Source organism: Thunnus maccoyii, chromosome 5 (genome assembly GCF_910596095.1).
Source record: "Thunnus maccoyii chromosome 5, fThuMac1.1, whole genome shotgun sequence".
Lineage (NCBI taxonomy): Eukaryota > Metazoa > Chordata > Actinopteri > Scombriformes > Scombridae > Thunnus > Thunnus maccoyii.
The window spans coordinates 25830950-25846233 of record NC_056537.1 but is presented as its reverse complement, the minus strand read 5'-3'; the positions used below and the strand labels follow the sequence as shown (position 1 = coordinate 25846233).

General features: G+C 41.6%; 1 protein-coding gene across 1 annotated transcript in view; it reads right to left on the bottom strand.

Annotated features, from left to right (window-relative positions):
- Positions 1-137: 137 nt before the first annotated feature.
- The window catches only part of fgd4a (FYVE, RhoGEF and PH domain containing 4a), a 53272-nt gene continuing 38125 nt past the window's right edge, over positions 138-15284 (bottom strand). Inside the window, exons 3-19 of the mRNA XM_042412838.1 lie at positions 13356-13508; positions 12576-12677; positions 12446-12533; positions 9396-9825; positions 6448-6537; positions 6067-6212; positions 5797-5953; positions 5565-5703; positions 5397-5455; positions 5144-5290; positions 4644-4816; positions 4241-4271; positions 4044-4124; positions 3789-3914; positions 3114-3254; positions 2867-3007; positions 138-2768 (exon numbers count right to left, since the gene is read on the bottom strand). Coding sequence (XP_042268772.1) covers positions 2505-2768; positions 2867-3007; positions 3114-3254; positions 3789-3914; positions 4044-4124; positions 4241-4271; positions 4644-4816; positions 5144-5290; positions 5397-5455; positions 5565-5703; positions 5797-5953; positions 6067-6212; positions 6448-6537; positions 9396-9825; positions 12446-12533; positions 12576-12677; positions 13356-13508 — 2468 coding nt within the window. The 3' untranslated portion in view covers positions 138-2504. The remainder of the gene's footprint in view (positions 2769-2866; positions 3008-3113; positions 3255-3788; positions 3915-4043; positions 4125-4240; positions 4272-4643; positions 4817-5143; positions 5291-5396; positions 5456-5564; positions 5704-5796; positions 5954-6066; positions 6213-6447; positions 6538-9395; positions 9826-12445; positions 12534-12575; positions 12678-13355; positions 13509-15284) is intronic.

Below are 15284 nucleotides of genomic sequence, written 5' to 3'. Positions count from 1 at the left end.
ATAAGTATCAGAAAATATAACAATTTTAATTTGTTGGTGATGACAAACTGGAGTCACAGCATGCTGACCTTTAGTTGGGTGAGTGAACACGGTGTGTATGAATAGAAAAATCCTTCCTGTTTACAATTATTCTTTGTTCCATTACGACATTACTCTTTGATGGTATTTTTGTTTTTCAGACTAGCTATAGGCATCATATTTAAGGGTGTCATGTATCACCTAGGTCTCCAGAGTTTCAACCACTTCTGACAAATGGCAACTACTAACTTCGCCTATTTTTACATGCATGTCTGGGGTGACTCATAGTGAAAATGGTTGTATCAGGAGAAGCAAAACAAGGAACCAAAAAAAAAGACTTTGTGAAAGTAGCGTCAACAAAGTGACGAGAAGTGTTTTAACTTGCTTTGATGGAAACTGTTAAAATAACATTACGAAACAAGCTAGATCCACATAAATAATGTTTAATCTTGTTTTACACTTTATAAGACTGTAAAGTGCGTAGATTCTCAAAACTTTGGGGAGGGGATGAAAAGACACAAAAATCTGGGTATACATTCAGATCTTACAGACAGGAACGTTTTGTGCTTTTGTTTCTTTTTTTTATTTTAATACTTAGTTATGAGGGTTGAGACTCGGGTGAGCACCAGCATCGATCACAGGGGGAACGCTGTGAATGAACACACTCACTGCAGAAAATATAGGCACATTTCCCACCCACCCCCCCCAACAGTCCGTCCAGCACTATGACTGGTCGCTGTCACACTGGAGAACCAGAGGTGACAAGTTAAACAAGTTAGTGGAAAAACCTCTCCGAAAAACCTTCCGCACTTCATAGCTGACAGTGAGGGAACAAATTTTGTGCTACTTTTGAACAGATCATGCTTGTCATACTCTATAAATTACTTTAAATAATAAAATTACTTACAGCATTTACAATTCTTGCACCAGCTTGCTATATTTTCTGTGATTGTGCTGCATTTGCATCTAAATAGAAAACCTTGCCACACAAAGACACTGATGATCCCTGCACATCTCTCCAAATGAATTGTGGTCCATGCCTTGTCTGACCTTTAGTCAGGCAAGGCATTTACCATCATCCATCAGTTATTATATCACATAAGAATACACAGGATTGCAATCTGCCATTTTAATACAAACAGCACTGTGCGGGCCAAAGGATTTATTACCTGGTAAAGATTTGACTAATGTTTTTACCAATGTAGCTATACCACCAATTTTACACATAAAGGTCAAGGACAGTACTGTTCAACCAGTGAAAACATTGTATAATGTCTTCTGCATCTCTGCTGGGAACCTTAAGACTTGAGAACATCCCGGTGATGTCACAGTGATGTCATCCAGGTTATCTTGAGTTAGGATGAGACTTCAAATATTTGATACAAAACCTGTGTTATAAAGTGGGGGTGTGAGGTTTGATACAGGATTTTACAAGCAGGAAAGGTCTTATGAAAGAAGCTATTGAGTTGCATTATGGGATTTGTAGGACCCAATGGACCAAATGGATCCTCAATTGTATTTCCAGGGAATTTACTGCATCAGGATATATATTGGTATTGTGATATAAAATAACATATATACCGCCAGAGGGGATTTATCCCTACAGGCCATTATGAAGCTGGTAATTTAGGCTCAACCTACTCTACTGTCAGCTGGCTGTGTGAAGATAAAACTAGTTGATTTGCAAATTAGTTCCTTTAGCGTAACAGAAAACGCGCTCTCTAGTACAGCTACTACCACTTGCAAGCAGGCAGACAGATCAGCCAACGTACATCCACGTTGAGGGACAAGAGGATGTACATTCAACCACATGCTCTTTTTGGCAGTTCGGGAGCCCTCTTCTCAAGCAAAGAAATGAGGAAATACTGTAAATACTTTATATCATACTTAGCAGGGTTTGAATCTGATTTTTTGTGCATAAAAACACAATTCTTCCTTTTTGTAAAGAAAAAAAAACATTTATACTGTACAGTTACACAGAGCTGAGTTACAGCACCAGCAGACTTATTTTAGTCCCTCCTTTTGCTTTGATTCACATCCTGCTTTAGGGCACTCTGTAAGTCTGTGGTAGTGCACTGGCTCAAGTGGAGTTGACACAGAAAGAGTTCATGAAGACGGTTTTGAGCTGTCCTTAAAAATGCCTGTCTGAGGGACATGGAAACAATCCTGAGGCCCCTATGCTCTAGTGTTGATTGTACCAGACATGTCCTTTAGTAATCCAGCACAGCTGCTGATGAGTTTATGAGAAAATCCAAGAATATAGTGGGAAATAGGATAGTGGCAAGAAAAAGCAGCTTATCCAGCACTGATTTTTCCATTTAGTCTTTCAGTTTCAAGGACAGCATAGAGAGTGTGCATTTGTATTGTGTTTGTGCAGTACACATCTGCACATCCTGTCTTTCTTGAGCAATCCAATAGCAGTTTGCTTGTAAAAAAAAAAAAAAAAAAAGAAGTCAGAGAGCTGGTTGCTTGTAGAAAACGCACCCTTATGTGCTATCAGTACCCGCGTCTTGTGTGTTGTTGTTGTCCATCATGTTGCTGCCGTTGGGCTGAGGGCATTCTGGCACTTCCCCGGTCACTGCCACTCGAATCACTTTCAGCCAGCGCTGCTTAAGCTCCTCGGTTTCAGCAGCAAAGTTGTGGACAGACTTGGACTGGGTGAGGCGGAAGCTGGCTGGAGGGTCCGTGGGCCGGGCAGTGTCATCCACAGAATAACCCAGGAGAGGGACGGTACTCTGGGCCTTCACGTCCTAGGGAGAGTAGTTGGGGATAAAGAAAATATCTGTGAGGACGCCTGTGGAGTCAACATACGTGATCACATTTTTACATCATATTCTTGGTGGTTTACCTGCGGAGCGCCGTAGAGGTATAGCACCAGACACTCCTTCTCAGGGATGACGCACCACACCTTCTGCCAGGGTTTGTTCTTCTCACAGTACTGCAGGAAGCCACACATGATGCTGCTGCCTGTGAACTGTGCTGCCTCGATCTGCACAGGGAAGACAGCCACAAATTAATTAATTAAAAAAAGATGAAGTTGCTGCCATGGCTCCTGTATTTCTACATAATAATAATAATAAAAAATCCTAATTTACCTCCAGGATGCCTTTCTTCTTGCCCTCCTCAGTCACCACTTTTCCTGCCAGGATGGAGTAGCAGTCCTTGCAGACCTTGTTCGGCTTGTTGCCGTCATATTCGAGCGGTGCCTTATTGTCTGAGCATTTCCAGCACACCACCTGCAGTAAAGAGGAGATCTCAGTCACTCTCACAGTTACATCTCTTGTGTGTGATGAAGACAGCAAGATTGAAGCCATGCGGAAGAAACTTAAAGCATCATTGATGTAACTATGAACATTTAGGCACTTTTTTGTATTATTTCAGTCATTTCTGTATTTATTTTAAATGTAATTCAAGTCATTTATATAGGGACACTTCTGGTGAGGGAAATCCTGAATTGAAATTTATAATCCAAATCCAAACATTTCTGTTAAAACCAGCAAGTGTTTCCATTTAAAGACAGTACTACTCATCAACATTAAACCTTGTTTTACATGATTTCTTGGTGTTTAGGCCCAGCATTTTTTAAATATTTTATTTATATTTTATTTATTTTATATTTTATAATTCAAATAATGCAAAAACTATGAATGCCTAAAATTCCCTGTTGTTGTTTTAAATTATCCTCATGGGGTCTTCCCCCACTGCAGCACTCCTTGATCATGCTACTGTACATGCATTATGCATGTCACAACGACAATAAGATTACTTACATAGCCACAGGCTCTGCAGTGGTGCCTCCGCCGTGTCAGAGCATTGAAAGACTCTTTACATTTCATACACATTGTCACTTCATTGTCGCGGATCCAACGCGGGGCACGCTTCCCCAGCTCTGCATTCTGTATTAAAAAAGAAAAACAGAAACAGTGCAGAGAGGCGTCAGCTCATGAAAAGGGAGTAATCACCCGGCGGGGAAGCAAGTTTGTTTGAAACAGTGTAACTCTTGAGTGACATTGTGTGATACTGACCGATACTTCCTCCACATCTTTAGACGCACTCTTGAATGACTCATTTTTTTGCTGGAAGATCTCGATGGTCTCCTGGAAAGCCTGAAGGATAAAAACATCAAATTATGTCTGACTCACTTTAAATTAGTTTCAAAGAAACATCATTCAACAAAACAAGCAATCGGAGGTTTACTGTGATTGTACAGTACTGTGTGTACCTTTATCCAGTCTGCCTTGTCCTGTTCTGAGCTGAAAGGGAAAAATAAAGCCAGAAGAATTAAAAACAGTGAGAATCTCAAGTCACACCAACATAGCAGTTAGCTGTGGTTGCAGACTTTATTTAGAGATGTACAGGATTGAAATATGAACCTTGGGTGTGCTCATTTAGGTGGTCTCCCATATATAAGTGAAATTATAATGTATGGGGTAGAAATTACATACAATTATGGGAGTGTCTGAGATTTATTTGCACCTTTTTACAGGGTTTGCAATAAAACTTCAACAGTTGGGACTGTTGAAAGGATGATTTTTATTCAGCAATTTGTGTATTCTTTTAATTACATTTTTGTAATGACTATCAAACTTAGTGTATTGTGTGTGAAATTTCTGTGTAAAATGTACCTGGCTTGTAGCTCCAGCATCCTCTCCTTCCCTGACACCTGGAAGGTATGAGGGTAGTCCTCATTGGTTGTTTCCACGACCTTCATGCCGTCGATGCCGATCCGTGTCCTCACTGTGTACTTGGGCCCTCCCAGGCTGAATTTGGGCACGCAGTACAACAGCATGTTGTTGAACTGGCGGAAAAAGAAACAAGTCAAGGGCGGCAGTCTGCAGATATGCAGATTTGCAGATATCCTGCAAATGGGAGACATCCAGTCTGAAACTAATCAGAAACAGCCAGAGCATAATTACATCATCTGGCAATATCGGTAATTGAGAGATTTGTACATGTGCCCCCGATGTATCCTTACACAGAGGTGTTCCTGGCATGAAATGATTTACTTGTTTCAATTTGACTTGTGCAGGCGAAGTCTTGCTTCAGCATATTTGTCTGCGGTGTCCTTCACCACATTCACTACATAAGAATGTGTTTTTGTGTTGTGAGAGACAGTTTCTCTTACCAGAAAGAGATATCGCTCCATAGCGGAGGTGTTCCTGGCTGCCAGCTTCAGGATGTGGCCCTCTTTGATGAACTCATTAGAGGGGTTAACGATGTCCTCCTCCTCACCCACCATCTCGTATATCTCCAAGAGTTTCTTTAGATTCTCCTAAATGAGGACGGGACATTTATTTTAGTCAGACATTAATTTGATGGAGAGATTCTATATTATAAATCTATAAATAAAAAATGGTTTAATCAGCGTCTATACTTACAGATTTTCGTATGGCGCTGTTGGAGTGAGTGGCTGCTGTGGCAATAATTTCTAACGATTCTGGAAAAAGAAAATTAATTTAACTTAACCAGGAGTGACATCTTGAAGTATATCTTGTCTGAAATAGAGATGACACCTTGCAGTAAAAAGTTTAGGTAGTTCTACTCACTTTCTGCATCTCGTCGGTCAGGGTCGTCCTGAGGCAGCTTCTTCAAATAGTCTTTAAGCAGCATCTCATAGCGAGGAACTCTCTGCACCGGCTCCAACATGTGATGCTGAAGCGTCAGGCAGCCGCAAGCCTCTTGACTCTGCCCGGAAATAGCCAAAAAGCTTGAATTCCACTTTACTTTTAATGTTTTGGAGCACATTTGCATATTGCACATGCATCTTGCTCAGCGTACCTGTATCTCCTGAATGATGGCCTTGAATTGAGGCGAGCGGTCGGTCCACTGTTTCAGCACCTCCATGGCCTTGTCAAAATTCTTCACGTACTCTGCGTACATCTTGAGGAAGGGTGTGAGTTTCTGCAGGATGTCTCCGATCCGGGGTGTGGACTCCCTACAGAGAAGGAGAGAGGGTGATGAATCCCTAATCGGTGTATTGTGTCAGTTTGTTAACGGTAATGTGGAGAGCATGCTAGCATATTAGTTAATTTTGGGGTTAAAACTCACCATTCTCCCATACGTTTCTCCAAATCTGGAAGCAGGAACTGGCTGTGAAAGGCGTTGATGGAGGAGATGTTGGAGAAGATGTTCTTCACCACATCCACTGGGAATGTTCCTTTGTTTGCCTCCTCCATTAGCTTAGCACAGAATTCCTGGAGAGTCGTAAACAATATAGGATTGATAAGGGACAAATGATAGAAAATTCACAGTAAATGTAATCTTACATAAAGCTGTTCTGCTCTAAAATGTTTTACTATGCTTCTTACTTCACATTTCTGCATCAAAGACTCTCTACTGTTACATAATAAATGTAATGTCCGCAAACTCTTGATATGATACTGTGATCTGGTCAAAATAGAGAAGTGAAGCTATCACTGAGTTCCTCACCTGGTCAAGCAGGTTCAGACGCGCTACATAGGCCTTCTCTGTCTGCAAGAGCTCGCTGGCGATCTTAAACAGCTTCTGTTCATTTGTCTCCTGGGAAAACATAGAGGGTATGTTAGTGGGACTTTTTAAATGCGTGCCAAGTGACATCTTGAGTAACTTCTCATCATTAATGAACTAGTGAGGTGTAAAAGTGATCTTCTGTTGAGCTAGAAAGTCAGCAGCATGGTCATACGGTTCATAGTCGGCATAATGACCGTTTCAGTCTACTACCTGTCTAATGATGAGTAATTGGTATTGTCCGATGTCTAAGGCTGGAAGGAAAAAGGGGCCTCATGATCTTTTCAACACCGAGAACGGAGTCAAAATAATGCAGAAGTGTAGGACAAAATGTCTGAAGCTCACATATTTGGTTTGACCCACATTGTTGACACTTGCAACTGTAGTTTCCCATCCCTCTGCAAGTTCCTGTTTGCTTCAGTTCACTGAGCTCATTTGAAGACGGATTTCACAGCTCTTTTTAAAAGAGCTACTAAAGAGTGAATGGTTGTTTTAAGATGAGCAACATGTTGCATTTCCTGTGTTTCAGTGAGAAAATGTTCATAGCAACTCGTGTATTTATTGTACTTAACGCCTCAGTGGCTCATCTGCCGTTTGAGTGCAGCCTTGTGTTAAGTGCTGTTTCATTGTTGCCGCGTACAGCCGCATGTAGCACTGGTGTGTGTTTTAACACTGAGCTGATAGTAGGCTGGACTGTGGTGTAGCAGGGGCTTTGAGAACAGGAAATGAAAATGTGGGAGAGGGAAATGACACCAAATCCAAAGAGTAACCGAGCATTGTGTGACAGACAATCATGAGTATGGCAGACAACAACTGAAGCCTCAAAATGTACACAGCAAAACACTCCACATGCATAGTGATGTGATGAAATGTTTTTGTTGCATGCCAGGACAGCTGGCAGGACACCGGCACAGACATAATGACCATGGCAGCAGAATATTTCACATTAATGCATAACCACAGAGAAGCTGTATCTTCCTCTCACATGTGGGTGGCTGAGCGGCTCGAGAACAATCAGACTCACATTTCCACATTACTCATTTGTCAATACGTCCAAAGTGTTGCCAATTCTCTGGTGAGATTTTGTAAAATGATTGTTCTCAAGGTGAAGGTTCAACGTTCTGTCCCGTATTTGAATTTATTTTCCGAGATTACTATGTTTCAGAATATGTTGAAAGCAATTGAAGGGTAGAATTTCACATGAACAGTACATGACTTTTAAATGGTGGAAAGTAATTAAGTACATTTACTCATATACTGTACTAAAGAACACCTCTGAGGTACTTAACTTGAGTAATGCCATTTTAATCTACTTTACACTTCTACTCCTCCACAATTCAGAGGGAAATATTGTACTTTTTACACATCAACTAGTTACTTTTCATTTAACATTATACATTAAAAAAAAGCATAAGATAAGTTTTTAGAATACTATACATAGCTAAAGATTAAACCAGTGGACCCCAACATGTTTGTCTTGTGACTCCTTACAGAAAAGCAGTGTCAGGTTGAGGCCCCTTGTCACATTTCACATGTCTGAGGTTTCATTTAAATAACTTCTCAAGGCTCAAAGAGGTCAAATGTTACAGTATTTAAAAAAAAAAATCAAAGATTAGGGAAAAAAAGCCAAAATAATTAATATAAATTTGTGTACCAGAACTTTGGTTTTCCTTCTTTCCTCCTCCATTAATCATCTCAGGACCTCTCTTATATGTTACTTCATAAGATATATCTTGTTAGGTAGTAAAAACTAGCTCTACCATGACCAGCTACAGCAGCACTTACAGTATAGTACACTTTGATGCAACACTACAATCTGATAATAATGTAGTAAAGGAAACATTTGTCTGCTGAATGCACACTTTCACTTTTGACACTGTAAGTACATTTTGCTCAGAATACCGTACTTTTAAGTAGGATTTTAAATGCAGGACTTTTACTTGTAATGGAGTATTTTTACACTAGTGGTTGTGATCTGAGTACTTCTATCACCACTCAAAAAGGCAAACATAAAGGCACATTCCCACTAATCTGTTTGAATGGAAGAGTTTATGAAGCTGTAGTACCAACCAGCACAAAGACGTTCAACAGTGCACACAAATGATCTGATTAGAAATCCAATAACTGAAATAAAGCCACTCAAAGATTGAATTGATTGAATGCCTTGTTTGGCTACTAGAATAGACTGGTTGGAACATGCAGTGGCTTAACATCCAAAAAATGAAGAACTAAGTCAATCACCAAAGTTTCAACTTGACAAAGCACCTTATCAGGTCATCATCACCAATAAAACAATGTGTTACTATGACTGAAAGGTTAAGAACATTTAACCACAGAGTGTCTAGTGAGATCGGAAGTGCAGATTATTTTGGCATAGCTCATTGCTCTTCCTCTTCCATACCATGCCAACTGCATGGTTGTTTTCAACACTGAGAAGACAGAGAGTGATCTGAACTTGAGATAGTTATAATCGGTACACAACAACAGGCACCATAGACTCCCACGGGGGGAGGTTGCAAAGGCACAATCTCAGCTGCTCAAGTATTCAACATCTGTTTGGCCTTTGCAGAAAATAACCCCTCACACACACACACTCACTTACGAGTAATGAATGAGAGATACACACACACATACACAAACACTTCTCCCCTTGTAACTCTATCCTTACGATGTTAGAGTGACCCGGAGCTGAATTAGTTCAGAGAATTTAATTGTGCTGAAAGCCCAGAGCTTAAATAAATGCTGACAGTTTATCTATCAGAGACTGCAGACTCAGAGCAACAAGACAGCAGGTAGCTCAGCTCTGTCAGCTCATAAATATATGACACAGGGGATTTAACACACACAGCAAAGTCAACATGTGGAAAATCTACCAGCAGACTTGCACGTACCTTTTGGTCTGTGCTCCCTTCTTCATTTCTGTGTTCACTCTCTGTTTTAGTTCCACTGTCCTCATTCTCCATGTGGCTTTCTGTACCAGTCCTGCCTGTGTGTGGAGGTGAATGATCATCACTCTGTTCTGTGCTCCCGTCCCCCATATCTCCATTCACCAGCCCAGCAGTCTCTATCCTCACACTTTCATCGTTCCCCTCCTTTTTATCCTCCTTCTCCTTGTCCTGCTCCATCTGTGCTAGCACCCCGTTAGCTGCCGGCTTGCGAGCATCCTGTGGCTCGGCCGGTGCTGAGCCCAAATCTGCGGCCGACCGGTTCTCCTGAATCCTGCCAGTGTCTGTCTGCTTCTGGTAGGCGTGGTGAGCTGGGCTGCAGTTGGACGACTTGCTGATCTTTAGCGGTGAAACGTCTCTCTTGTTCTCTGTGTTGCTGGAGGAACAGAGGAAAAAGGAAAGGAGGAAGTTGATCAGCACAACGAGAGACACAGAGAGAGTTCACTAACAGCCTTCCAAAAAATAAAAAAGTAGAGGAAAAGGGAGGGAAAAAGACCAGAGTCTGTTCAGTAGCTGCTCAAGCTGACACAGTGATCAGTGGGGCAGCAGTGTGGGGCACAACGGTAAGAGGAGAGCTTTTGCACGTGAGTGTGAGGGTTAAAAATAAAACTGTGGAGATGTACAAACTTCCCTCTGTCTTATGAGCCTGGTGCAGTGCAGAGGATGTTTGTATGTGTGTGTGTGTGTGTGTGTGTGTGCGTGTGTGTGTGTGTGTGTGTGTAAAGCAGAGAAGGAATGGAGGTACAGTAATGAGGAGGACAGGAGGAGCAAAGGAGGAGGACGAGAGCTACAACACTACTCCCCAGAGATAGATGCTGTCCTACTTCCTTCCAGACACACACACACACACACACACACACACACACACATACACACACACACACACACGTGGAAAAGCTGTGTTATATCTTGAAAATTTGGAAATCTGTGTCTTTTTCATCCGCTGCTTGAACATGAATGAAACGGAAAAACAGATTGCACAAGACAATTTGAAATACAGCGCAGGGCTGGAAGCTAGATTAACACAAATACACACTCATCTCATACACACTCACACATGCACGTACAATGTAACCATTCAGCTGCTCTACATCCTGTACCCGGCAGCCAGTCCAGCTGTTTCCCTGTGTTGGATCCTCCGAGCCTCCGTTCTTACGGTACGCTGCAACCTACAGTAGCTATAGTATCTCTGTTCAGTTCTGCCGAAGCCTCGTTTCTTTTTGTAAAGCTGACCACAAATCAGATCTATGAAAAACTTCTAGCGCTTGGAACATCACTATTTCTGGCAGAAAAGAAATAAGAGATACCATATCTGTAATCTAACCTTTACTGATCCATAAAACATCAGCCAAGCAGGTGATACTTATACTCAGTCACGTTCACTGTTGCACGCCATCTCGATGTCCGGTAGAAACAGGAAATGTGTAAAAATAGAGGAACAACAACAGGCTGGTGAAACACTACAGATGAATCACTTCTGGGCCTTGGGCCACCTGAGATGTTTGAACATGAAACAATATCACCCTTACCTCTCAGAGGAAGACTGAATAATAATACCATAAGTAGAGGTGAGAGATATTTAATACTGTTTTCAGAAACACACACACAACTTCACTTTGTAGTGTGTAGGTGTATGCAGCAGTTCCTCTTTGCATATAAATAGCGCAGTAAGTGTTCCAGCACATGACAGTGTTTTAAAACAGCCTCTGCAGGCTGAGTTAGACAAGAATTAAGAACGGCTTCACTTGCCATGTGGCAGTCTAGGTGCCTTTCAGGCAGCCAAGTGCCATGTGAACCAGATTAGTATATTAGCAGGCTAATTCAGTTCTCGGAAGCTGCAGGCCTTTCTCTTCAGTTCCAGGGCCACTAGAGGGCTAATCCCCACAGCCCAGCAGAGTCTGAATGAAAAAGATACACCCGATTCCTCTGATTAACCTCATTTCACATTACAAAATATGATGACAACACCTGGGATTCAGGTTGCATACAGAAATTCTGTTTTCAGAAACCCACGTCAGAGAAAGTAAGTAGAAATAAGTAAGTAGAAATTGAATGTGAGGCTACAGGCTGAAGCTCTAGACTGAGTGAGATTTTAGTGGCCTACTGCTGCAGACTGAATATTTTTGGGATCTACTGTATGAGCAGTCAGGACAAGGGCACCATTGTCTCACCACCATCAGTGAGCCTCTCTCACATAAGCAAGGCTGCAGCTACAATCAAAACTTAGTTTACTTGTGATAAAAAAAGATGTAAAGCCTAAAAAAAGGTTTGTTTAGAGTTTGTGTAAAAGCACAGCCAACAGCGATAAGATCGAAGTGCGGAAAACGAAGATGAGAATGGAAGAGTTGGTCAAAGAGCTCCTACCTCATTCTCCTGGGTTTCATCTCACCACGCTGAGTCCTGTCCCACAACTGAATGAGGAGCTGTGTTTCCCCTCGCCTGTATAAATCTCCTTTCATCCCCTTGCTAACGCTTGGCTTGTGAAGCACGGGCTAATCTCCACTTGTGCCGTCTAAAGCTCTCGCCTGAACTACTATCAATGAGTCAGGCCTAAAGACTTTAATCGAAGCACTTCTGCTTTTACTCCTTGAAATAACTGATGTAGGAAACGTTAGGAAAGAAAGCTTTTCCATTTCTGCCTTCTTGTGGCGTCACTGCGATTACAACAGCCTGAATTAGGTCGCTTTTTTACAAAAGCCATTAAGTGGCGTGGATGGAGTTATTCAAGCAGAACCAATCTATCATGGCAAAAATTGCTAAGCTGGTCGATAATGTTTTGAATCAGCTAAATTTTCTCGAGCGAGAGCAATATTCAAGAGCCACTTTTACAGAATAATATCACAAAACAGATTGGGATCAAATGAAATGAGCAGCTTCTTACACAAATCTAATCCTTCAACTCTTCTTTACAGCATATATTTTCACATGATTTTCTCCATAATTGTGAACCTTAAAGAAGGAAAACCACACACCAGAAAAGAGTAAAAAGCCCCTACCTGTTCTCCTCAAAGCGGCTGATGAGGTCTGAGACTTTGGAGTGTTTCTCTCTGGCTCTCTCCCGGTTCACAGCCCCTCTTCCTCCCCCTCCTCCTCCTCCTCCTCCTCCTCCTCCTCCTCCTCCTCCACCTCCCTCCTCCATGCCCGATCTAAGCAGTGGTTTCTGGATGTGGCTCAGCGGGGACGAGAGCTCTGTCACCGGGCTCTGGAGGTGTGCTGGCTTTGGAGGCACTGGAGAGAAGACAAAAGAAAAAAAATACGAACATGAGTGACTCTCTTGGACGCTTGTAGATGTAGATGATCACCTTGATTTTTGTCTTTACTGTCACTAGTCACTGCAATGTCAGTTTGGAGCTGAAGAGGGCAGTATGAGCTATTCCAATTGACACCACATGCAGGACACTGACCTGTATTAAACACCCTAAATGTAAGAAACATGTTACCCAGCTCTGCATAGAGGAGTAGTTTCACTTTTCTCACAAATCATGCATTTGGGAATTAAATTTCCTGCATGATTTACAGCAGCAGAGAGAAGGAACCTCTGTTTCTTGTTTTATCTGTGTGGAATGATTTACTCAGCTCAAATAAAAGAGGAACGAGGTACAGGGTTCACTGATCCCAGGCCAACTTACGTAAGGTTATTCCTGTTTTCACTGTTTCCCTGTGGTGGCCTGATCATGTGGACAGTCATACAGCATGCTGTAGTGTTTCTTGAGAATTACATAGTGAGCACAATGGAATGTTTTTAACATAAAGGTCATACTAAGACTGAACAATGAGTCTCAGCATTTTCTCACTAAGTTTACATATGAATCATAGATTGATATGCTGTAACAATTGTGTCATCTGGCCCTCCCACCATGCGGTGTTTGGCTGAATGTGTTGTGAGCTGTCATTATGTCGGCCTACCTTGTGGTTTAGTCGGCAGCTGAGGTCTGCTGCTGGGGCCTCTTCCATTGACCCCTCTCCTGCTCTTCTCACTCTTCCCACCACCCGCCCGACTCAGACACTCCTGCACACTGGGCGGGTTACTGTGTTCACGCGACAGACCACTACCTAGAGCTGAAGGACACAAGGACAAAGAGAGAAAGCACAACCATTAAAGCGAGAACAATTCAACATGTCTTCTTTTCACAGACAATGAAATCATGTGATGATACAGATTACAGCAGAGTGTTGATAACATAAAACATTATGTAGTGATTCATGTAAACGTGACAACATTTGTTTTTCCCCTTCATTAGACAGAGGACAGTATAGAGGTGACAGGAAATGAAGAGAGAGAGATGACACACAGCAAAGGTCCCCAGCTGCACTCGAACCAGTCAGCATCTTTAAACCCCTAGACCACCATTCGTTGACTCTTTCACGACTCAGACACTCTAATTTGCTTTGTCTGGACCTCTGTCTTTCTGTCTGCATTGATTTAACAGATTTAACTCCTTGAACTCAATGCTTAAATAAATATTTTGCATTTTCTTGTATGTTCTAGCTGCAGCAAGCCCACTTATTTTGGGTAATATATTTAAATACATGACAGCATTTCCTTCTTTCTGCACTATGGCTGCATCAAATGAAAAAAATTGCATGACATGTATTTTTAGAAACAGTGAGCTTCTGAGATTACTAACAGTGCACTATTGTGAGGCACTATTGTAAGGCAGTCATCTACAGCATGATGCATAATCTGTGTAAGGAGCAAAATGTTAAAAAAAAAAAAGATATCATTCAAATAGTCATGAACTAGCAAAAGGCCAAATGGCTAGAAAGTAGAAGTAGTTTCTGAGTTTAAATGTCTGTCTGCAGTATTGGTGCCTGTGTCTTTATTCTGAGCCACAATCTTCATAAAAAAATTGAAAATTTCATTTTCAAAAACTTTCACAGCTGTGCTTATTCAAATTTACAACAAAAGATTTTCAAGGCCTGAAGGATCACTGTTCGTAGACATACTTGTCATCACACTTTATAAGCCTCAGTGTATCTCATACAGGGAGAGATAATTCCTCTCATAACTCATCGATTGACTGACCTGTAGGGATCCCTGCAGATCATCATACGGTATTTATACACAGTGTGTACTGTATATTCACTGGTGCAAGTACATTTATGTTATGCTACCAGAAGAGCTGAAGACTAAATATTTGAGAGTTTCAGACAGTTCAATTGATTATCCAGCTAATGATCCAGTCGATGATCAGCAGCAGCGAGACTTTATCCAACCAGCTGGCCACAGATGGTACAGCATCAGTGTTTAGAAAGAGCAGACAGACTGATTTAATGGAGCGACAGTCACACGCATTCACACACACAGACTGGCAGTGTTTACAGCAGCCTAAATCTACCTCTCTCTGACCTCACAGTCACACACACACACATACAACATGAAACGTGGACACTCCGACATGCAGCATAGTAAGGCCATAAGTCCATATATGGAACTACATTGCTAGAAGCCAGTGTCATTAGTTTACAAGCTATTAGTCCATTAGTTTCCATTTAAGGTGATCACTTAAATGGGCGTGTGTGATTTAACAAGAAGCATTGATGTATAGGTTGAGTGCAGAAATCGATGTGGCTTTGCACCTGGATAACTTGTATGGATAAACTGTTTGTAGTGGTCTATTCCTGAAGCTGTAGAGTGAAACTTAAAGCATAGAAACTATAGAACTTTGGACTTCTAACTTGTGTTTGTTCTGTTTTCACTCATGAAAGGTCCACAGTACGATATCACAGAAAGATACAGTACCAGTCAAACATTTACAAACTTTTGACTGGTACTGTAAGTCTCGTCCTTCTCTGTTTGGGGTTCATTGGTAAAATGGAAAGAGAAATTTTCCA